Below are 23,512 nucleotides of genomic sequence, written 5' to 3' on the forward strand. Positions count from 1 at the left end.
GTCTGAGCTGAGGCCCCTCTGAGGGGGTAATGGGGTCTGAGCTGAGGCCCCTCTGAGGGGGTGATGGGGTCTGAGCTGAGAGCCCTCTGGGGGTGATGGGGTCTGAGCTGAGAGCCCTCTGGGGGTGATGGGGTCTGAGCTGAGGGCTCTCTGGGGGTGATGGTCTGAGCTGAGGCCCCTCTGAGGGGGTGATGGGGTCTGAGCTGAGGCCCCTCTGAGGGGGTGACGGGGTCTGAGCTGAGGGCCCTCTGGGGGGGTGATGGGGTCTGAGCTGAGGGCCCTCTGGGGGTGATGGGGTCTGAGCTGAGGGCTCTCTGGGGGTGATGGTCTGAGCTGAGGCCCCTCTGAGGGGGTGACGGGGTCTGAGCTGAGAGCCCTCTGGGGGTGATGGTCTGAGCTGAGGGCCCTCTGGGGGTGATGGTCTGAGCTGAGGGCCCTCTGGGGGTGATGGGGTCTGAGCTGAGGGCCCTCTGGGGGTCTGAGCTGGAGTGAATCCCCTCTAAGTTCCTCTGGAGCTGGGAGCTCTAATTCTGGAATTCTCTCTCTCTCTCACACACACACACAGCTTTTTTTTTTTTTTTTTTTTTTTTTTTTTACCAGAGTCCTGCTCAGCTCTGGCTGATGGTAATGCAGGGGACTGAACCCAGGACTATTATGCTGTCTCTCCAGCCCCTCTAATTCTGGAATTTTCTTTTTTTTTTTTCCCTGCAGAGCAGCATCTCACACTGTGATTTCACTGACCAGCCCGTTCTTCTCTTTCATTAAGGTGGAGACAGTGAGAGAGAGAGAGTGACTCCATGACACCCGAGCTTCCCCTGGAGCCATGGGATCTCTTCTGTGGCGCGGGGGACTCAGGCCTCAGCTACGTGCATGGCAAAGCTGGCGCCCTACACAGTGAGCCAGGTGCCCTGGGTGGGGTGCTGGGTCTCTGTGAGGGTCACAGTCGGCCCACCTGGTTTGAGGGATGGTCCGGGGTGCGCGAGGCCGTGAGGCCTGCAGCATCCTCTAGTCACAGTGATGGAGGGAGAGGGGGCCTCTGAGCGGCGGCCATTGCTCTCTGCTGCGAGTCAAGCCAGCTGGGGGTCAGCCTGCACTAGCCTGGGCCCCAGCAGCTGCGGCCCCTACAGTCCCGACCGGGACCACCCCCCTCGGCCCTACCTGTCCTGCTGCCGCTGCCTGAGTGGTCCCCGCCATCCAGCAAGCCCAGGGACTCCGAGGTGGCGGACGCCCCACTCCCAGACCCTGCGGGGGAGCAGAGGCCCTCACGCAGCAGGAGACTGAGCAGGTCGCTGGACGAGGAGAGGGCATCGCTGTGAGGACCCTCTGCGGGCTCCTCAGGCTTCAGGGAGGAGAGGAGAGTCAGGACGGGGCCCCAGAGGGGCCAGGCAGGAGGGAGGGCAGGGGATGGGGGGTGGGGGCTTAGGGGCTCCAGAGGGACCAGCTGTGTGCGAGGGCAGGGGACAGGTTGCCCAGGTCACTCAAGGACACGGCACAGCAGTCTATCCCTGCAGGTCACCAGTCTTGCCTGTGTGACAGTGAAGACAGTCAGGGGGACATATCCACCCCCATCGTTGGGGGGGTTCCTGACAGAGTTTGGTGGGGTCCAAAAGTCACACTTATTTCAGGAGCGTCAGTGCCACTGTCTGTCCCTTGACCGCCAGATGCCGAGGTGAAGGAGGAAGGCGGGAGGCAAGGAATGACGGACTCATCTGGAGGTTCTCCCACAGTGGGACCCCCCAAGACACAGGACAGGGACCCCACAAGGGGCAGCTGTCCTGGGAGAGCTGGCCGGTACCTACAGGCCCCCACGAGCGTCCTCAATGGATGGCCTGCAATCACACCATGGTGCTAACACCATGCCCACTGCACCATTCACATCACGAGTCCAGGTGGCAGGAAGACAGCCACGAGCCACTGGGCAAGGCCTCAGGAAGGGACCTCAACACTGCTCGAGACCCTCCATCCACCCCATTCCTGTGGACAGTGCCTGGAGTTGCACCCGAGATCACTTTATCCTGAACGTTGACTGAAAAAATTCTGGGGTGTCTCCTCTCTCAGCACCCTGCACAGCACCCAGGGAGCCCATGGAGGGTGGGCAGGGCTGTGGGGTGTCTCCTCTCTCAGCACCCTGCACAGCACCCAGGGAGCCCATGGAGGGTGGGCAGGGCTGTGGGGTGTCTCCTCTCTCAGCACCCTGCACAGCACCCAGGGAGCCCATGGAGGGTGGGCAGGGCTGTGGGGTCTCTCCTCTCTCAGCACCCTGCAAAGCACCCAGGGAGCCCATGGAGGGTGGGCAGGGCTGTGGGGTCTCTCCTCTCTCAGCACCAGGCACAGCACCCAGGGAGCCCATGGAGGGTGGGCAGGGCTGTGGGGTGTCTCCTCTCTCAGCACCAGGCACAGCACCCAGGGAGCCCATGGAGGGTGGGCAGGGCTGTGGGGTCTCTCCTCTCTCAGCACCCTGCACAGCACCCAGGGAACCCATGGAGGGTGGGCAGGGCTGTGGGGTGTCTCCTCTCTCAGCACCCTGCACAGCACCCAGGGAGCCCATGGAGGGTGGGCAGGGCTGTGGGGTGTCTCCTCTCTCAGCACCCTGCACAGCACCCAGGGAGCCCATGGAGGGTGGGCAGGGCTGTGGGGTGTCTCCTCTCTCAGCACCATGGACAGCACCCAGGGAGCCCATGGAGGGTGGGCAGGGCTGTGGGGTGTCTCCTCTCTCAGCACCAGGCACAGCACCCAGGGAGCCCATGGAGGGTGGGCAGGGCTGTGGGGTGTCTCCTCTCTCAGCACCCCGCACAGCACCCAGGGAGCCCATGGAGGGTGGGCAGGGCTGTGGGGTGTCTCCTCTCTCAGCACCCTGCACAGCACCCAGGGAGCCCATGGAGGGTGGGCAGGGCTGTGGGGTGTCTCCTCTCTCAGCACCAGGCACAGCACCCAGGGAGCCCATGGAGGGTGGGCAGGGCTGTGGGGTGTCTCCTCTCTCAGCACCCTGCACAGCACCCAGGGAGCCCATGGAGGGTGGGCAGGGCTGTGGGGTGTCTCCTCTCTCAGCACCAGGCACAGCACCCAGGGAGCCCATGGAGGGTGGGCAGGGCTGTGGGGTCTCTCCTCTCTCAGCACCAGGCACAGCACCCAGGGAGCCCATGGAGGGTGGGCAGGGCTGTGGGGTGTCTCCTCTCTCAGCACCAGGCACAGCACCCAGGGAGCCCATGGAGGGTGGGCAGGGCTGTGGGGTGTCTCCTCTCTCAGCACCCTGCACAGCACCCAGGGAGCCCATGGAGGGTGGGCAGGGCTGTGGGGTGTCTCCTCTCTCAGCACCATGGACAGCACCCAGGGAGCCCATGGAGGGTGGGCAGGGCTGTGGGGTGTCTCCTCTCTCAGCACCAGGCACAGCACCCAGGGAGCCCATGGAGGGTGGGCAGGGCTGTGGGGTGTCTCCTCTCTCAGCACCCCGCACAGCACCCAGGGAGCCCATGGAGGGTGGGCAGGGCTGTGGGGTGTCTCCTCTCTCAGCACCCTGCACAGCACCCAGGGAGCCCATGGAGGGTGGGCAGGGCTGTGGGGTGTCTCCTCTCTCAGCACCCTGCACAGCACCCAGGGAGCCCATGGAGGGTGGGCTGGGCTGTGGGGTCTCTCCTCTGTCTCCCACCCTGCTCTCTAATATCAAGAATGAGACACCTTGCTTGCACTGTGGTGGTCGCACACCTACAGGTAGCGACTCCTCCCTAGATCCACGTCACAAGACGAATGGATATATATGGCAGTCTAGCCTATAGGGCAGGCCGGTGTCCAGCACAGAGCCCCTCCTGTGCAGGTGAGGGCGCAGGTCTGCTGGCTGGCACCAGCGAGCAAGCAGTGAGACAAAGGCAGAACAGAACAGCGTCATGGGGGACAGCATTCTGGGCACTCACCCACAGCTGAAAGCCGGGGTTCACACCTGGCTGAGTGCACATGCTACAGTGTGCAAGGACCCAGGTTCAAGGCCCCTGGTCCCCACCAGCAGGGAGGAAGCTTCATGGGCAGGAACAGGGCTGTAAGGGTCTCTCTCCCTCTCTATCTGCCACTTTCACTTGGTTTCTGTTTCTGTCCAGTAAATGAATAAATAAATGAGATACTAAAAACAAGAAAAAGAAAACGCAGGCTGGTGAGACCACAAGATGGTTCTGCACTGACCCTCCTGCCTGAGGCTCCGAGGTCCCAGGTTCAGTCCCCCACACCACCAGCAGCCAGAGCTGAGCAGGATTCTGACCTCTCTCTCTCTCTCTCGTGGCATTAAAATCAAATAAGTAATTTTATTTTACTTTATTCAGTATCTATTTTTAGTAATGAGAGAGAGAACAGAGAGTAAGTTCCAGAGAGTGAGACCACAGTACCCCCAACTCAGTTTACAGTGGTGCTGGGGGTTGAACCTGGAGCCTTGGAGCCTCAGGCATGAAAGACTTTTGTATAACCATAATGCTATCTCCCTGACCCTCTCAATTTAAATAATATTAATTTAAAAAAGAAGGGGCCAGACGGTGGCACACCTGGTTAAGCTCTCATATTACAGTGCACACGGACCTGAGTTCCAGCCCTTGGTCCCCACCTGCAGGAGGGAAACTGCATGAGTGGTGAGGCAGGGCTGCAGGTGTCTCTCTGCTCCCCCTCCTCTCTCAACTTCTCTCTGTCCTGTCCACGAAAAAACAAATAAATAAGATAAAGAAATAAAAGCCTGCATGGGGCAAAGGAAAGGCAGGAGACCCCAGGCCACGCACCGTAGAGGGCAGGATGTCTGAAGCCCGCATCACCCCCTACCCCCCTGCCCGCCCCCTCCCACTCTGCTTACCGTGTGTGGCGGTGGTGGTGGCTCCCGGGAGGGGCTGGGCCTGCCGTCTGGGCACCGGGTGCTGCCCATTGAGTCCTCCAGCTGCAGCAGGTTGAGCTGCAGGGGGGAGCTGCTGTGGCAGGACGGGCAGGGTGGAGGGGAGGCGTGGCTCAGGGGTGCAGCAGCCCATGTCTGGGAGCATGGGATGCTGGCACACGGCGGCCCACTGTCAGCCCGGGGACTGTCCGGGAGCTGCTGCGGGAGGTCGGGCTGGCCGGGGGCCGCGCAGGGGGGTGGGAGGCCAGGCCACAGCACGGCCAGGGTGGGCAGCCATGGCTGGAGGGTGCCGTCAGCCCCCATGGGCAGGGGGAAGGCAGCCTGGGGAGCGGCAGGCACCGGGAACACGGGCAGGGAGTAAGCCGGGCAGCTGGTCTGTACCGCGCCCAAGGGGGGCCAGGCCGAGGCGGTGAGGCCCAGTGGGGGTGGCTGGCGGGGCGAGGGCCCCCTGGACCCCGTGCTCTGAGATGAGCCCCGGGCCTTGAGCCGCCTGGCCTGGAGCCTCCTGGTCTTGGAGCTCTTCCTGGTCCAGCAGGCGTCTGGCACAGCTGTGGGAGGGGACAGGAGGGTGCGGTGCGGTCAGGGCTGCTGGGCTCCTGCCGTCAGAGCCACAGAGACACCGACACCCCTCCTGAGGGACAGTCCCAGCTGGGCCCAGGTGCCCACGCACAGAGCAAGCGGCTCAGAGCGTTAGAGCTGGCCCTGTCCACAGAGGCCCTGGGTTCGATCCCCAGCACTGCCAGGGCCAGAGCCAAGCAGAGCTCTGCTCTCACAGGAATAGTCTGGGCTGAGAGATGGTTTGTCCCGCAGGGCACCTGCTTGCCAGATTCGAGCCCTGGCACCACATGGAGGGCTGTGGACTCTCCCCAGCAACTCTCTCTATGAAAAACCCTACTGCCACCCCAGGGCTGGGCCGCGAGCACACATGGCACTGTGGGTTAGGGTCTGGGCTTGAGCCCCTGGTCCCCACCTGCACAGGGGAAGCTTCACAGGTGCTGAAGCAGGTTTGCAAGTCTCTCTCTCCCCCCCTCCCTCTCCCCTCTCAATTTCTCTCTGTCCTATCAAATACAAATAGAAAAAAATGTCCCCCAGGAGTGGTGGGTTTGTAGTGCCGGCACCGAGCCCTAGTGACAGCCCTGATGGCAAAAACCAAACCAAAAGTCCCAGCCGGAGCAGCGAGAGTCTGCATGTGGGAGGCTCCAGAGACAATGGGGAAAGGTTGGGGAGACAGCTCAGCGTTAGGGCACCAGCTTGCAGGCCTGAGGTCCCAGGGGCTGCGGGTTCAGTCCCGGCACAACCTTGGTCCAGAGTTGAGCAGGACTCTGGACCTAACCCACTCAATTTTTAAGGGATTTACTTTTTAATTTTATTTTATCTGATAGAACAGAGAGAAATTAAAGGGAGACAGAGAGGGAGAGAGACAGAGACACCTGCCAACCTGCTCCCCCACTCGTGAAGCTGCCCCTGCAGGTGGGGGCCGGGGAGCCTTGTCTGGGTGCTTGTGCTCAGTAAGCACTAAGTGTGCTTAACCAGGTGAGCCACCTCTCGGCCCCCTGGTGCCTCTCTCTTTCTCTGCATCTCCCTTTCTTAATCTAGATTCTCTCTCTGTATCTCAATCTCTCATTAAAATAAATAAGATATTTAGAGAATAATAAAATAAAAAGTGAAGAACCAGAGTTTCTCTCTGCGACATGCGGGCTGGGGCCTGAACCTGCACCCTCTGCGGCTCAAGCGTGAGGGTCTGTCACATAGCCGCTGTGCTGTGTCCCACCCCTCACCTCGCTCACGTGACGGCCCCCTGACCCTTTCCTGCAGGTCATGACAGGGGGGCTGGGAGGCTCTGAGCTTCCTGGAGTCCTTGAACTTGAGCAGGAAGCTCTGCTCCTCCTTCTGGGTGTGGGCCGCCAACACCTCCTTGGTCAGGCCCCGCGTCCGAGTCCGCAAGGGCTCCTGGTCCTGGCTGAGGCTGTGGGGCTTCCCGGGGCCCAGGGGGCTGTCCAGGGACTCGAGCCCTGTGGCCACATCCTCTGCCAGCTCTGCGGGACAAGACAAGACACACATCTGACCCTCCTGCTCTCAGGGCATGGCTGTCGTGCCCGCTCTGCTGGGAGCCTCCCCAACCAGACTTAGGCTCAGGACCCTCGGGGAGAAGGGAGGGACTCAGAGACAGGAGAGGAGATGCCACGACCCACTTTGCCACCCAGGATGCTGCCACGTGGTGCTGGGGCTCAAACCCAGGGTCTCAGCCAGCAAGGGTACGGCCTCGTGGGTATTTCCTGGCTCTGTATTTATTGATTTTAAGACTTATTTATTTATTATTAGATAGAGACAGAGAAATTGAGAGAGGGAGAGATTGAGATGGAGAGAGACAGAGAGACCCCTGAGGCCCTGCTTCCCCACTCATGAAGCTTCCCTCCTGCAGGTGGGGATTGGGGGCTTGAACCCGGGTCCTTGAGCACTGTAACATGTGTGCTCAACCAGGTGCACCACCAGCTGGCCCCTACTTATTTATTTACTTATTTTTAAGTTGATTTTTTATATTTATTTTCCCTTTTATTGCCCTTGTTGTTTTCATTGTTGTTGTAGTTATTGTTGTTGTTATTGATGTCGTCGTTGTTAGATAGGACAGAGAGAAATGGAGAGAGGAGGGGAAGACAGAGAGGGGGAAAGAAAGACAGACACCTGCAGACCTGCTTCACTGCTTGTGAAGCGACTCCCCTGCAGGTGGGGAGCCGGGGGCTCGAACCAGGATCCTTACTCTGGTCTTTGTGCTTTGCGCCACGTGCGCTTAACCCGCTGCGCTACTGACCGACTCTCTACTTATTTATTTTTAATAGAGAGAGGATGTGACTCGGCACACACCCCAGGAACCAAACTCAGGACCTCGGGTTAGTAGCTGCAGACACTGGCCATGCCCACCTGCTGGGCCACCTGTGGGCTGTTTAGATATTCTGGGTTCCCTGGGGGCCAGCCCTCAGCTAGTCACATTGCTGGCCCAATCTGTGTTTATTTTATACGTGGGAGACCCCCCACGGGCAGGACCCCAGAGCCCCACCCTGGGTCGACCACCCTCTGCCATGTGGTGCCATGGGGGCTCAGGCCCACACCTCCCTCCTGCTCAGCACGGCCAGAGCTGTGATGACTGAGCCGTCCCCCTGCCTCTCCAGTTCATTCTATTAAAGAGTATTCTATTTATCTGTTTAATAGAGGCAGAGACGATTCATGAGGGAAAGAGAAGATAGGAGGGAGACAGACACCTGCAGCCCTGCATCGCTGCTTTGTGAAGCTCCCGCCCTGCGGGGAGAGGGGGTTTGAACCTGGGTCCTTGCATATTACAACACGTGTACTCAACCAGGTAAACCTATATTCAGACCCTCAATTTCATTTTTATGAGAGACAGCTTGTAAGGAGAGATCCCACAGCCCTGCCCACCCTCCATGGGCTCCCTGGGTGCTGTGCCTAGTGCTGAGAGAGGAGACACCCCACAGCCCTGTCCACCCTCCATGGGCTCCCTGGGTGCTGTGCAGGGTGCTGAGAGAGGAGAGACCCCACAGCCCTGCCCACCCTCCATGGGCTCCCTGGGTGCTGTGCAGGGTGCTGAGAGGGGAGACACCCCACAGCCCTGCCCACCCTCCATGGGCTCCCTGGGTGCTGTGCAGGGTGCTGAGAGAGGAGAGACCCCCACAGCCCTGCCCACCCTCCATGGGCTCCCTGGGTGCTGTGCAGGGTGCTGAGAGAGGAGACACCCCACAGCCCTGCCCACCCTCCATGGGCTCCCTGGGTGCTGTGCAGGGTGCTGAGAGAGGAGACACCCCACAGCCCTGCCCACCCTCCATGGGCTCCCTGGGTGCTGTGCAGGGTGCTGAGAGGGGAGACACCCCACAGCCCTGCCCACCCTCCATGGGCTCCCTGGGTGCTGTGCCTGGTGCTGAGAGAGGAGACACCCCACAGCCCTGCCCACCCTCCATGGGCTCCCTGGGTGCTGTGCAGGTTGCTGAGAGAGGAGACACCCCACAGCCCTGCCCACCCTCCATGGGCTCCTGGGTGCTGTGCAGGGTGCTCCCCATAGGACCAGCTCTGAGCAGGCCTGTCACTTGCTGACCCATGAGCCGCCCTGCCCTGCCCCGCTTGCCCGGCTCTGGCTGTGGCTTCTTGTCGCCCACGTGCACGATGGTGCTGCTGTAGCTGCTCTCATTGCTGAGCGATACCACACTCTCCGCCTTCCTGGGTGGCGACAGCGGGGGCAGGTGGGTGTGAGCATTGGGGTGGCAGCCGGGCTCGGGGGGCACGGTCGTCCCTGTTCCAGGAGAAGGGGGCAGACATGAGCTTGTGTGGACAGAGCCCGGCGGCATGGCCCATCCCAGGGCAGGGGGGCTGGGGGTCATCGGGGCCCCCGCACCCCTCTCTGCGCCTTCTACAGGCGGCCAGGTGGCCGTGGGCTCCCTCCCAGGGCTCTGCCCAGGCCGTTGGGGCCCTACCTATGGGTCCTCACCTACCCTTGGGGCCCTGGCGTGAAAGGATGGCCCCATCCTCAGGTTCTGACGTTGGGGACCTGGCTAGTGCACCCCCAGAAAGGCCAGTGGTCTGGGATGGGGGACGAGGCCTGTTCCCTCAGCAGCCCCCCATGGCTAACCCCTGGCTCCACGAGGCAGCCCCTACCCCAGGACCCATCTGAGCTGGGGCTCCATCAGCACAGGGGGGACCCCAGCCTGGCCAGGGGGACCAGGGCTCCCTGTCGTGGTTCTTGCCCCCTCCACAGGACTCCTGGAGGCCCCTTTCTGCACAGGGGACAGTCACTAGCTTTGCCGCTGGCCCCTGCCCCCACGAACCCCGGCCACAGGAGACAGGGAGACAGGGTGCTGGGGGGCCCGTGGCCTGGGGTCCCCAGAAGCAGGTACCTGCAGGGTGCAGCAGGGGCCCCTGGGGGGCCTTGCGCTTGTCGCTGGCCCTGGGTGTGGGGGTGCGCGCGGGGAAGTCACACTTCCTCTTCAGCGTGGCAGCCTCACTGCAGCTCTGTAAGTACCTGTGGCCGGGCAGGGCGGCCAGCCGGCTCGAGTCAGCTGGGGCAGGGCACCCCGAGACCCCAGGGGCAGGTGGGGGGACTCCTCACCTGACCACGCTCTCCAAACAGCTGATCTGCTGGTAGGAGCCAGGGGGCGGGGTGCAGCAGGACAGGAGGCCGCGGGCAGGGGGGCCGGGTGCGGGGAGGCTGGCACCTGAGCCCGCCTTGTCTGCCATGGGGACACTGCCCGGCTGAGCAGGGTGGGCGCTGGGCTCACCTGTGGAGCACATGGCGCAGGGGGCTTTCATTCCTTCACCCTAGTTCTCCCCAGGCCCCACCTGCACAACTCCACCACTCCCAGTGGACACTGAGGCATGCCTCCCTTTATTTTGTTATTAGTGATTTAACATTGATTTACGAAATGATGAGACAACAGGGGTCTAACTCCACCCCGTCCCACCCCCAGACTCTGTGTCCGTCCCCTTCGCTGGAAACGGCCGTGCTTCTCCCAGCTCACAGACACGGGCTGACTAGTATTCCTACAACTGTCTAGATTTATAGGCATCTCCCGTTCTCCTCTGCTCCTGCCTTCTCTCCTTCCTCAGTCACACCTCCACCTGCGACTCCTTCCGAGTGTCCTTCCTTTCCCTCTTCTCTCTCCGGGTCCTGATGGAGTCGGGGCTCAGAGCCCTCTGGGCATCTCCCTGACATTTCTCCCCCTCTGGGAGTCTGAACCAACATTATTTTATGGGGATGAGAAGGTGAGGGTTCTGTCTTCTGAAATTGCTTCTCTGCTCAGATAACATTCTTAGTTCACCTCCATGTTAACCATCAAGCTCAAGTAAAAAATTACTATTATTTTTTGACAGAGAGGAGAGGAGAGAAAGAGAGGAGAGAGAAAAGAGAGGGAGAGGAGAGGGAGAAAGAGAGGAGAGGGAGAGGAGAGGAAGAGGAGAGGGAGAGGGAGAGAAAGAGGGAGAGAGAGAGATGGAGAGGGAGAGAGAGAGAGGAGAGGGAGAGGGAGAGAGGAGAGAGGGAGAGGATAGGGAAAGAGAGAGAGAGAGGAGAGACAGCTCTTAACTGTGCCTAATGAATCTCCCCAGCCTGGTGCTCCTACACGGGGGCCGGGTGTGTGTGCTCTGCTGGCCGAGCTAGTGCCCGCTCCCTGAGTTGTTCATTTATTGATTGATTGATTGATTGATTGGGTAAAGACAGAGAGAAATTGAGAGGGAGACAGAGAGATGCCTGCAGCCCTGCTGGAACCACTTGTGAAGCTTCCCCCTGCAGGTGGGAACAGGGTCTTGAACCTGGGTCCCTGCACGCTATAATGTGTGTACTCAGCCCGGTGCCACCACCGAGTCCCCAAGACGTGCTGTTTTCTTTTTTGCGACCCCTGCAGGTGGGGAGCCGGGGGCTTGAACCGGGATCTTACGCCGGTCCTTGCGCTTGCGCCACATGCGCTTAGCCCACTGCGCTGCCGCCCGACTCCCGACTTGATGTTTCCGTTCAGATCTCTCTCAGCCTGTGATGCAGTTGAGTGTCCGCCAGGCCTACCTCTTCCTCCCGCTGTTTAGAGAGACAGACAGAGAGAGACAGACAGCACAGCCCCATCCACCGGCGGGCTCCGTCGGTGCTGTGCAGGGTGCTGCCCCAGTTAGCCCCAGCAGGCCACCTTGCCGCCCTGGGGACACGGCTCCAGCCCCCTCACCTGCCCAGTCCCCTCGCCCGCCCAGTCCGGGGGCAACCCCTCACCCGTGGCGGTGGCTGCCTCCCTCTCCTCCCCGGAGTTGTGGGAACAGCGGCCTGGCAGCTTCACCCGGCTTCTGTGTCTGCGCGGTCCCTGGAAGGGACCCAAAGTGACAGGGCTCCAGTCGGGGACCCCAGTTCCTGGCCCCGTGAGGGAAGCTGGGTGACCCAGAGCTGCCGCACAGAGCCAGTCTCAGACTCTGAGGGCAGCGGGGAGATGGGTGCGTGGGGCTCGCACGGGAGAGGGCCCTGGAGCAGAGGGGTGCGGAGGACGTACGGCCCGGGCAGGGGTCCGGCGGGCATCCTCCAGACCGTTGCTGTCGCTGGAGGAGGCCTGGCTCGTGCGCTGGTCCTGGGAGCCGCTGCTGCCCAGACTCCCGTAGCCACTGGAGCCGCTGTGGGGGATGGGCTGGGACAGGGCGCATGGTGAGGGGGGCCCGCGGGGGTCTGGGGCCGTCCTGGGGGGCCCACTAGGGACCTCACTCTCTCCCTCAGCATCCGGCTGCGGCCAGCGACCCTCCATGTGGGCTGTGGTCACGCTGTCCGTGGGGTCTGGGCCCCAGTCACAGGGGCCCCTGCTGCTCCCTCACTTCTGTCCCCAACTGGGGAGGGGTCTCCCCACAACCCCTGAGCCTGGGTTGAGGTCAACCTCAGCAAACCCCTTGGGGTGGAGGACAGTGCCCAGGATGGGGTGAGGGATCAATGCCCAGGATGGGGTGGGGGGTCAGTGCCCAGGATGGGGTGGGGGGTCAGTGCCCAGGATGGGGTGGGGGGTCAGTGACCAGGATGGCGTGGGGGGTCAGTGCCCAGGATGGGGTGGGGGGTCAGTGCCCAGGATGGGGTGGGGGGTCAGTGCCCATCCCTCGGGTACCTCCAGCAGCAGCCTGTGTATTTGCCCTGCGAGCTCCTGGACGCTGGGCTGCAGGCCGGGCTCCTCCTCCGGGGGGACCGCCGCGAACACATCTTCATTCAGGGGGCCCCTGTGGAGCCGGTGTGAGCCTGCACCCCTGCAGGGCAGGCCTCTACCTTGTCCTGCTCCCTGAAAACTGGCCCCTCCTCTTCCCTGCAAACTGGCCCCTCCTCCCTGAGCCCCGGCCCTGCCTCTCTAAGCCCCAGGCCCCGCCTCCCTGAGCCCCAGGTCCCTCCTGCCTGAGCCCCAGGCCCCGCCTCCCTGAGCCCCAGGCCCCGCCTCCCTGAGCCCCAGGCCCCGCCTCCCTGAGCCCTGGACCCTCCTGCCTGAGCCCCAGGCCCCGCCTCCCTGAGCCCCAGGCCCCGCCTCCCTGAGCCCCAGGCCCCGCCTCCCTGAGCCCTGGACCCTCCTGCCTGAGCCCCAGGCCCCGCCTCCCTGAGCCCCAGGCCCCGCCTCCCTGAGCCCCGGACCCTCCTCCCTGAGCCCCGGACCCTCCTCCCTGAGCCCCGGACCCTCCTCCCTGAGCCCCAGGCCCCGCCTCCCTGAGCCCCGGACCCTCCTCCCTGAGCCCCGGACCCTCCTCCCTGAGCCCCGGACCCTCCTCCCTGAGCCCCGGACCCTCCTCCCTGAGCCCCGGGCTCCTCCTCCCTGAGCCCCGGACCCTCCTCCCTGAGCCCCGGACCCTCCTCCCTGAGCCCCGGGCTCCTCCTCCCTGAGCCCCGGGCTCCTCCTCCCTGAGCCCCGGACTCCTCCTCCCTGAGCCCCGGACCCTCCTCCCTGAGCCCCGGGCTCCTCCTCCCTGAGCCCCGGACCCTCCTCCCAGAGCCCGGACCCTCCTCCCTGAGCCCCGGATCCTCCTCCCTGAGCCCCGGATCCTCCTCCCTGAGCCCCGGACCCTCCTCCCTGAGCCCCGGACCCTCCTCCCTGAGCCCCGGACCCTCCTCCCTGAGCCCCGGACCCTCCTCCCTGAGCCCGGACCCTCCTCCCTGAGCCCCGGACCCTCCTCCCTGAGCCCCAGGCTCCTCCTCCCTGAGCCCCGGACCCTCCTCCCTGAGCCCCGGACCCTCCTCCCTGAGCCCCGGACCCTCCTCCCTGAGCCCCGGACCCTCCTCCCTGAGCCCCGGACCCTCCTCCCTGAGCCCCGGGCTCCTCCTCCCTGAGCCCCGGACCCTCCTCCCTGAGCCCCGGACCCTCCTCCCTGAGCCCCGGGCTCCTCCTCCCTGAGCCCCGGACCCTCCTCCCTGAGCCCCGGGCTCCTCCTCCCTGAGCCCCGGACCCTCCTCCCTGAGCCCGGACCCTCCTCCCAGAGCCCGGACCCTCCTCCCTGAGCCCCGGACCCTCCTCCCTGAGCCCCGGACCCTCCTCCCTGAGCCCCGGGCTCCTCCTCCCTGAGCCCCGGACCCTCCTCCCTGAGCCCCGGACCCTCCTCCCTGAGCCCCGGACCCTCCTCCCTGAGCCCCGGACCCTCCTCCCAGAGCCCGGACCCTCCTCCCTGAGCCCCGGACCCTCCACCCTGAGCCCCGGACCCTCCTCCCTGAGCCCGGACCCTCCTCCCTGAGCCCCGGGCTCCTCCTCCCTGAGCCCCGGACCCTCCTCCCTGAGCCCCGGACCCTCCTCCCTGAGCCCCGGATCCTCCTCCCTGAGCCCCGGGCTCCTCACCCTGAGCCCCGGACCCTCCTCCCAGAGCCCGGACCCTCCTCCCAGAGCCCGGACCCTCCTCCCTGAGCCCGGACCCTCCTCCCTGAGCCCCGGATCCTCCTCCCTGAGCCCCGGACCCTCCTCCCTGAGCCCCGGACCCTCCTCCCTGAGCCCCGGACCCTCCTCCCTGAGCCCCGGACCCTCCTCCCTGAGCCCCGGACCCTCCTCCCTGAGCCCCGGGCTCCTCCTCCCTGAGCCCCGGACCCTCCTCCCTGAGCCCCGGACCCTCCTCCCTGAGCCCCGGACCCTCCTCCCAGAGCCCGGACCCTCCTCCCTGAGCCCCGGACCCTCCTCCCTGAGCCCCGGACCCTCCTCCCAGAGCCCGGACCCTCCTCCCTGAGCACCGGACCCTCCTCCCTGAGCCCCGGACCCTCCTCCCTGAGCCCCGGACCCTCCTCCCTGAGCCCCGGACCCTCCTCCCTGAGCCCCGGACCCTCCTCCCTGAGCCCCGGACCCTCCTCCCTGAGCCCCGGACCCTCCTCCCTGAGCCCCGGGCTCCTCCTCCCTGAGCCCCGGACCCTCCTCCCTGAGCCCCGGACCCTCCTCCCTGAGCCCCGGACCCTCCTCCCTGAGCCCCGGGCTCCTCCTCCCTGAGCCCCGGACCCTCCTCCCTGAGCCCCGGACTCCTCCTCCCTGAGCCCCGGACCCTCCTCCCTGAGCCCCGGACCCTCCTCCCTGAGCCCCGGGCTCCTCCTCCCTGAGCCCCCACCCCCACCCCCACCCCCACCCCCCTTGGGGCGCACTCACGTGCGGACGCGGTGCCGGCCTATGATGAAGGCCACCTTCCTGCTCCAGGGGTTGACGAAGCTGGACCAGCTGGTGTCCAGCGTCACGTACTCGCCGTTGCGGGCACGGAAGCGGAGCGGGGAGTAGTCGAAGGGCTGCCCACCGGAGCGGAGGACTAGGGAGGACGGCAGGCTGGGGCCGGTGCGGGGTAGGACGCAGCCCCTCCTGGTCTCAGTCACCCCGGGGGGGTCCTGGCTCCCCCGCCTCGCAGACATGGGGCCTGTGCTGTCCACCCGCTGGCCTGGCCAGGGCCCCTCCGGGCCGGGCCTGCCCCCTGCCCCCTGCCATGGGGGCTACATGGAGAGAAGGATGAAGGAGCACCCAGAGACCCCCAAGGGAACCCAGAGGGGTGAGTGGGGTGCAGGCAGAGGGGAGAGGGCAGAGGGTGCAGGCCGGGGCAGAGGGTAGAGGGTGCAGGCAGGGGGCAGAGGGCAGAGGGTGCAGGCAGGGGGCAGAGGGCAGAGGGTGCAGGCAGGGGCAGAGGGTGCAGGCAGGGGGCAGAGGGCAGAGGGTGCAGGCCGGGGCAGAGGGCAGAGGGTGCAGGCAGGGGGCAGAGGGCAGAGGGTGCAGGCAGGGGGCAGAGGGCAGAGGGTGCAGGCAGGGGGCAGAGGGCAGAGGGTGCAGGCAGGGGCAGAGGGTGCAGGCAGGGGCAGAGGGTACAGGCCGGGGGCAGAGGGTGCAGGCAGGGGCAGAGGGTGCAGGCCGGGGGCAGAGGGTGCAGGCAGGGGCAGAGGGTGCAGGCCGGGGGCAGAGGGTGCAGGCAGGGGCAGAGGGTGCAGGCCGGGGGGAGAGGGTAGAGGGTGCAGGCAGGAGGCAGAGGGCAGAGGGTGCAGGCAGGGGCAGAGGGTGCAGGCAGGGGCAGAGGGTGCAGGCAGGGGCAGAGGGTACAGGCCGGGGGCAGAGGGTGCAGGCCGGGGGCAGAGGGTACAGGCCGGGGGCAGAGGGTGCAGGCCGGGGGCAGAGGGTGTAGGCAGGGGGCAGAGGGTGCAGGCCAGGGGCACAGGGTGCAGGCCGGGGGCAGAGGGTGCAGGCCGGGGGCAGAGGGTGCAGGCAGGGGCAGAGGGTGCAGGCAGAGGGCAGAGGGTGCAGGCAGGGGGCAGATGGTGCAGACAGGCCCAGAGGCTGTCGGCAGAGGGCAGTGGAGGACGTACCCCTGCGGTGCAGCGCCAGCATGAGCGGCCGGTCCCCAGGGTGCAGCTGCAGCAGCAGGGGTGTCGCCACCAAGTCCTGCGGGAGGTGGCCCAGCAGCGGGACGGCCCTGCCAGACAGCACTATCACTGTGCACCAGCCCCGGGAGCAGGTGCCACTGGCGGCCTCTGGCCCTGGGTCCGACCCTCCTTGGTTCAGGCTTTACTGAGACCCACTCAAACCCAAGGCCCCTTCTGGGCCTTTGCTGCGGCGGTGGTGCCCTCCAGTGGCCACCATGTCGCCCACGGTGATCCCGGGGACTCTGGGTGCTCTGACTCTCCCTGGAAGCTGTCAGGACCCGCATCCCCCATCTTGCCCAGTGTCTTGCCCTCCATCTGATGATGCCCCCTGCTAGGTCACCCCCACCTCTGATGGCCTCCTGGAGACGTTTTTCCAAGCTCTGCTGGGCAAAGGCTGTTTCTAGAAGCTTCTGAGCTGTGCCCGGGCTGGCCTTGCTCCTGGTCGGTGCTCTCCCAGAGGCGACCCTGGGCACAACCCACCTCCCGGCCCCCTTCCCTCCTGCCCGTCCGCGTGCTCCCTGCTGAGTGCCTTTGTCTCCTGCCCGAGCCTCACGTCCACAGATCAAGCTTCTGCGTTTTTATTTTGGACAGAACAGATGGGTGGATGGACCAATGGGTGACCCTCTCTCAGGTAAAGGAGGAAGGAGGGAAGGGAGAGGAGAGGAACGGAAGAGGGTAGTCAGGAAGACAGCACAACAGCACAGGGTTCTGCAGAAACTCCTGTCTGAAGCCGCGAGGCCCCAGGTTCAGTCCCCAGACCACCATCAGTCAGAGCTGAGCAGGGCTCTGGGGAAACAAAACAAAATAAAAAACAGGAGAAAGGGAGGAGAGGCGGGGAGGAGCAGGAGGGATGAGGGGTGCAGAGGAGAGGAAGACCCAGCACAGAGGAGCAAACTAAGATCCAGCACCCACCTGTGCAGTCCCTGCCCCCCCTGAGCAGACTGGCTGGCAGGGGGCTTCTGGCCCCTGCACAGGGTGGCGGTGGGATTGGGGGGTGGAGTGGAGTGGGGGCCAGGGATGAGCGGAGCCCTCACCTCTCATCCACATCCTGAAACAGGCAGTTTGGTGTGTGTGTGGTGGTGAAAATTCTCTTTTCTGGAGGAATTCTAGGAGCTGAAAGCACATGGTTCACGACAAACCACTGATGAAAGGAGGCAGCACTGCACAGGGGGAAGGTCTCTCCTCTCTCAGCACCAGGCACAGCACCCAGGGAGCCCATGGAGGGTGGGCAGGGCTGTGGGGTGTCTCCTCTCTCAGCACCCTGCACAGCACCCAGGGAGCCATGGAGGGTGGGCAGGGCTGTGGGGTGTCTCCTCTCTCAGCACCAGGCACAGCACCCAGGGAGCCCATGGAGGGTGGGCAGGACTGTGGGGTGTCTCCTCTCTCAGCACCCTGCACAGCACCCAGGGAGCCCATGGAGGGTGGGCAGGGCTGTGGGGTCTCTCCTCTCTCAGCACCCTGCACAGCACCCAGGGAGCCCATGGAGGGTGGGCAGGGCTGTGGGGTTCTCTCCTCTCTCAGCACCCTGCACAGCACCCAGGGAGCCCATGGAGGGTGGGCAGGGCTGTGGGGTCTCTCCTCTCTCAGCACCCTGCACAGCACCCAGGGAGCCCATGGAGGGTGGGCAGGGCTGTGGGGTCTCTCCTCTCTCAGCACCCTGCACAGCACTCAGGGAGCCCATGGAGGGTGGGCAGGACTGTGGGGTGTCTCCTCTCTCAGCACCCTGCACAGCACCCACAGCACCCAGTTGTCTCTCTGTCTTCCCTCAGTCTCTATGAATCCAGGGACAGGGGAAACTGGAAACATGAATGCCCGGACGTTGAGCCCAGTGAGGAAGTGGAGCTGGACCGTGGCGGTGGCAGGTCCCTTACCCGCGTAGCCTGAGTGCACCCTCTCGGCCAGCAGCAGGCAGCACAGGGGGCTCTCCCCGTCCCCCGGGGCCGCCCTGACCTTGGCCAGGTACGGTGTCATGCGGAAGGGCAGGTAGTGGAGCCCCGTCTCCTGGCTCTTCCCGACGCTGTGGACGGGACTATGTCAGAGGGAGGCCGGCCAAGGTCACTGGCCTCTCCCCCACACCTGCTTGGAGCCCCTAGACCCCAGAGGGCCTGTCACTGACCCAGGAAGAGGAGGCAGGACTTGCAAGAGTGTATCCAGAGTTCAAAGCAACGCGTTTCGCTCTCCCGCTGATAAATCAATCTTGGGTCAGAGACACTTCCCTATGACCTGCGCCTGATGGTACAGGGGGCCCGGGTTCGAGCTCCTGAACCCCTGGGGGCACCATGTAGCTGCACCGCAGAGGGTGCTCCACAGGTGGGGACACATAGCGCAGGGTGTCTCCTGCTCTCTCTCTAAACTAAAGATGAGAAGCCGGTGTGGGGAGGCCATTGCGGGTGGTGTGTCAGGGCCTGACACACTCTTGACGTCAGAACACAAACAGTTGCGGTGAGATGAAAATGGGGGGAAATAGGGAAAAAAAGGCTGTTGGGACTGGTGGATCTGAAAGGCTGGCGCTGGCCCCAGGGAGAACCCTGGAGCAAGAAGGAGGAGGGGGAGGAGGGGAAGGGGGAGGGGAAGGGAGGAGGGGAATGGGGAAGGGGAGGGGAAGGAGAGGGGGAGGAGGAGAAGGGAGGAGGGGAAGGGGGAGGAAGGGCAAGGAGGGGAGGAGGGGAGGGTGAGGAGGAGGTGGGTCCAGAGGCCCTGGGCTTTCCCCTTGGCCCCAGGGAGCCAGTGATGCTCTAGTTCTGTGTCTCTCAGTGTCTGTGTGTCTCTGTCTCAGTGTCTCTCAGTGTCTCTGTCTCTCAGTATCTCTGTCTCTCAGCATCTCTGTCTCTCAGCGTCTCAGTCTCTCAGTGTCTCTGTCTCTCAGTGTCTCTGTCTCTCAGTGTCTCTGTCTCTCAGTGTCTCTGTCTCTCAGTGTCTGTCTCTCAGTGTCTGTTCTCAGTGTCTGTGTCTCTCAGTGTCTGTGTCTCTCAGTGTCTGTCTCTCAGTGTCTCTGTTCTCAGTGTCTGTGTCTCTCAGTGTCTGTGTCTCTCAGTGTCTCTGTCTCTCAGTGTCTGTGTCTCTCAGTGTCTCTGTTCTCAGTGTCTGTGTCTCTCAGTGTCTCTGTTCTCAGTGTCTCTGTTCTCAGTGTCTGTGTCTCTCAGTGTCTGTGTCTCTCAGTGTCTGTGTCTCTCAGTGTCTGTCTCTCAGTGTCTGTGTCTCTCAGTGTCTGTGTCTCTCAGTGTCTGTGTCTCTCAGTGTCTGTCTCTCAGTGTCTGTGTCTCTCAGTGTCTCTGTTCTCAGTGTCTGTGTCTCTCAGTGTCTGTGTCTCTCAGTGTCTGTGTCTCTCAGTGTCTCTGTCTCTCAGTGTCTCTGTCTCTCAGTGTCTGTGTCTCAGTGTCTGTGTCTCTCAGTGTCTGTGTCTCTCAGTGTCTCTGTCTCTCAGTGTCTCTGTCTCTCAGTGTCTCTGTCTCTCAGTGGGTAAACAGAGGAGAGTGGCCTGTGAGAGAGGCGTTCCCTGGACTTAACGGAGAGCTCCTGCACCTGAGTCTCACCAACAGTGCCCCACCCCATTCCCAAACGCTTCTGACCAAAGGGTACAGAGTCCTGCCTACCTGACCCGGCAGAAGAAGGACTTTTCCCTTGCGCGTTCCCGAGTGAGGGGCCCTGGGGGGGAGAGTCACCATCTGAGGGACAGTGCAGCAGTGGGGGGACAGCGACCCTGAGCCTCTGTCAGGAGAGCGAGCAGTGGGTGCTGACAGCTCACAGAGGGAGAACTCACACCCCTAGTTCATGTGCTGCCAGGGGATGGCTGGGCAGGGCTGTGGGGTCTCTCCTCTCTCAGCACCCTGCACAGCACCCAGGGAGCCCATGGAGGGTGGGCAGGGCTGTGGGGTGTCTCCTCTCTCAGCACCCTGCACAGCACCCAGGGAGCCCATGGAGGGTGGGCAGGGCTGTGGGGTGTCTCCTCTCTCAGCACCAGGCACAGCACCCAGGGAGCCCATGGAGGGTGGGCAGGGCTGTGGGGTCTCTCCTCTCTCAGCACCCTGCACAGCACCCAGGGAGCCCATGGAGGGTGGGCAGGGCTGTGGGGTCTCTCCTCTCTCAGCACCAGGCACAGCACCCAGGGAGCCCATGGAGGGTGGGCAGGCTGTGGGGTCTCTCCTCTCTCAGCACCAGGCACAGCACCCAGGGAGCCTATGGAGGGTGGGCAGGGCTGTGGGGTCTCTCCTCTCTCAGCACCCTGCACAGCACCCAGGGAGCCCATGGAGGGTGGGCAGGGCTGTGGGGTCTCTCCTCTCTCAGCACCATGGACAGCACCCAGGGAGCCCATGGAGGTTGGGCAGGGCTGTGGGGTGTCTCCTCTCTCAGTACCAGGCACAGCACCCAGGGAGCCCATGGAGGGTGGGCAGGGCTGTGGGGTGTCTCCTCTCTCAGCACCATGGACAGCACCCAGGGAGCCCATGGAGGGTGGGCAGGGCTGTGGGGTCTCTCCTCTCTCAGCACCATGGACAGCACCCAGGGAGCCCATGGAGGGTGGGCAGGGCTGTGGGTGTCTCCTCTCTCAGCACCCTGCACAGCACCCAGGGAGCCCATGGAGGGTGGGCAGGGCTGTGGGGCGTCTCCTCTCTCAGCACCAGGCACAGCACCCAGGGAGCCCATGGAGGGTGGGCAGGCTGTGGGGTCTCTCCTCTCTCAGCACCAGGCACAGCACCCAGGGAGCCTATGGAGGGTGGGCAGGGCTGTGGGGTCTCTCCTCTCTCAGCACCATGGACAGCACCCAGGGAGCCCATGGAGGGTGGGCAGGGCTGTGGGGTCTCTCCTCTCTCAGCACCATGGACAGCACCCAGGGAGCCCATGGAGGGTGGGCAGGGCTGTGGGTGTCTCCTCTCTCAGCACCCTGCACAGCACCCAGGGAGCCCATGGAGGGTGGGCAGGGCTGTGGGGTCTCTCCTCTCTCAGCACCAGGCACAGCACCCAGGGAGCCCATGGAGGTTGGGCAGGGCTGTGGGGTCTCTCCTCTCTCAGCACCATGGACAGCACCCAGGGAGCCCATGGAGGGTGGGCAGGGCTGTGGGTGTCTCCTCTCTCAGCACCCTGCACAGCACCCAGGGAGCCCATGGAGGGTGGGCAGGGCTGTGGGGTGTCTCCTCTCTCAGCACCAGGCACAGCACCCAGGGAGCCCATGGAGGGTTGGCAGGGCTGTGGGGTGTCTCCTCTCTCAGCACCATGGACAGCACCCAGGGAGCCCATGGAGGGTGGGCAGGGCTGTGGGGTGTCTCCTCTCTCAGCACCAGGCACAGCACCCAGGGAGCCCATGGAGGGTGGGCAGGGCTGTGGGGTCTCTCCTCTCTCAGCACCCTGCACAGCACCCAGGGAGCCCATGGAGGGTGGGCAGGGCTGTGGGGTGTCTCCTCTCTCAGCACCCTGCACAGCACCCAGGGAGCCCCATGGAGGGTGGGCAGGGCTGTGGGGTCTCTCCTCTCTCAGCACCCTGCACAGCACCCAGGGAGCCCCATGGAGGGTGGGCAGGGCTGTGGGGTGTCTCCTCTCTCAGCACCCTGCACAGCACCCAGGGAGCCCATGGAGGGTGGGCAGGGCTGTGGGGTCTCTCCTCTCTCAGCACCCTGCACAGCACCCAGGGAGCCCATGGAGGGTGGGCAGGGCTGTGGGTGTCTCCTCTCTCAGCACCCTGCACAGCACCCAGGGAGCCCATGGAGGGTGGGCAGGGCTGTGGGGTGTCTCCTCTCTCAGCACCAGGCACAGCACCCAGGGAGCCCATGGAGGGTTGGCAGGGCTGTGGGGTGTCTCCTCTCTCAGCACCATGGACAGCACCCAGGGAGCCCATGGAGGGTGGGCAGGGCTGTGGGGTGTCTCCTCTCTCAGCACCAGGCACAGCACCCAGGGAGCCCATGGAGGGTGGGCAGGGCTGTGGGGTCTCTCCTCTCTCAGCACCCTGCACAGCACCCAGGGAGCCCATGGAGGGTGGGCAGGGCTGTGGGGTGTCTCCTCTCTCAGCACCCTGCACAGCACCCAGGGAGCCCCATGGAGGGTGGGCAGGGCTGTGGGGTCTCTCCTCTCTCAGCACCCTGCACAGCACCCAGGGAGCCCCATGGAGGGTGGGCAGGGCTGTGGGGTGTCTCCTCTCTCAGCACCCTGCACAGCACCCAGGGAGCCCATGGAGGGTGGGCAGGGCTGTGGGGTCTCTCCTCTCTCAGCACCAGGCACAGCACCCAGGGAGCCCATGGAGGGTGGGCAGGGCTGTGGGGTGTCTCCTCTCTCAGCACCCTGCATAGCACCCAGGGAGCCCATGGAGGGTGGGCAGGGCTGTGGGGTGTCTCCTCTCTCAGCACCCTGCACAGCACCCAGGGAGCCCATGGAGGGTGGGCAGGGCTGTGGGTGTCTCCTCTCTCAGCACTTTGCCATATGATGCCGTGCTTCTCTCTTTCTCTCCTTCCTCTCTTCTCCACTAGTCAATAATTTTTTATTTATAAAGAGGAAACACTGACAAAATCACAGGATAAGAGAAATACATTTACCACCACCAGAAATCTGTATCCCATCCCCTCCCCTGACAGCTTTCCCATTCTCTATCCCTCTGGGAGCATGGACCCAGGGTCATTGTGGGATGCAGAAGGTGGAAGGTCTGGCTTCTGTCATTGCTTCCCCGCTGAACATGGGCGTTGACAGGTGGATCCGTACTCCCAGTCTGCCTCTCTCTTTTCCTAGTGGGGAAGGGCTCTGGGGAAGCAGGGCTCCAGGACACATTGGTGGGGTTGTCTGTCCAGGGAAGTCTGGTTGGCATCATGCTGGCATCTGGAACCTGGTGGCTGAGAAGACAGTTAACATACAAAGCCAAACAAGTTGTTGACCAATCATGAACCTAAAGGCTGGAATAGTGCAGATGAAGAGTTGGGGGGGGTCCTCCATTTAGATAGCTAGTAGGCAGATTTTAGTTATCCTCCAAAGTGCCTGTGGCTATACTAGTTTTTTTTTTCCCCTGAGTCTGACATCTGATATGCAAGCAGATCCAAGTTATTGTCTGGGGAGATGATGTCATGGCGGGAAAAAGGACCAGAAAGCTGGATCAGGGAGGAGAGTAGCTCCCTGATATGGGAAAGGGGTATAAATATTGTTGAAGTCAATAAATTTTTAAACAACAAAACAAAAATCAAACTTCTGTGGCCTGGCGGAGACACAGTGGGTCAAACACTGGCCTCACCCCCCCACCCCCCAGGTCCTGAGCTGGAGCCCCAGCTGCATGTGTGTCTGTGTTTCTCCCTTCTCTTTCAAACAAACAAGTAAATAAATAAATAAATAACTGT

General features: G+C 63.5%; 1 protein-coding gene across 1 annotated transcript in view; it reads right to left on the reverse strand.

The window, feature by feature from the left end:
• Positions 1–23,512, reverse strand: part of PER2 (period circadian regulator 2) — a 37,110-nt gene that overhangs the window by 3,033 nt on the left and 10,565 nt on the right. Inside the window, exons 6-21 of the mRNA XM_060193385.1 lie at positions 19,802–19,853; positions 18,080–18,225; positions 17,243–17,321; positions 16,152–16,258; positions 14,962–15,115; positions 12,478–12,586; positions 11,884–12,015; positions 11,613–11,700; positions 10,472–10,654; positions 9,969–10,137; positions 9,757–9,881; positions 8,991–9,155; positions 6,637–6,894; positions 4,823–5,406; positions 4,531–4,665; positions 1,159–1,339 (exon numbers count right to left, since the gene is read on the reverse strand). Coding sequence (XP_060049368.1) covers positions 1,159–1,339; positions 4,531–4,665; positions 4,823–5,406; positions 6,637–6,894; positions 8,991–9,155; positions 9,757–9,881; positions 9,969–10,137; positions 10,472–10,654; positions 11,613–11,700; positions 11,884–12,015; positions 12,478–12,586; positions 14,962–15,115; positions 16,152–16,258; positions 17,243–17,321; positions 18,080–18,225; positions 19,802–19,853 — 2,667 coding nt within the window. The remainder of the gene's footprint in view (positions 1–1,158; positions 1,340–4,530; positions 4,666–4,822; positions 5,407–6,636; positions 6,895–8,990; positions 9,156–9,756; positions 9,882–9,968; positions 10,138–10,471; positions 10,655–11,612; positions 11,701–11,883; positions 12,016–12,477; positions 12,587–14,961; positions 15,116–16,151; positions 16,259–17,242; positions 17,322–18,079; positions 18,226–19,801; positions 19,854–23,512) is intronic.

The sequence above is a fragment of the Erinaceus europaeus genome, chromosome 7 (assembly GCF_950295315.1).
Source record: "Erinaceus europaeus chromosome 7, mEriEur2.1, whole genome shotgun sequence".
NCBI classification, from domain to species: Eukaryota; Metazoa; Chordata; class Mammalia; order Eulipotyphla; family Erinaceidae; genus Erinaceus; species Erinaceus europaeus.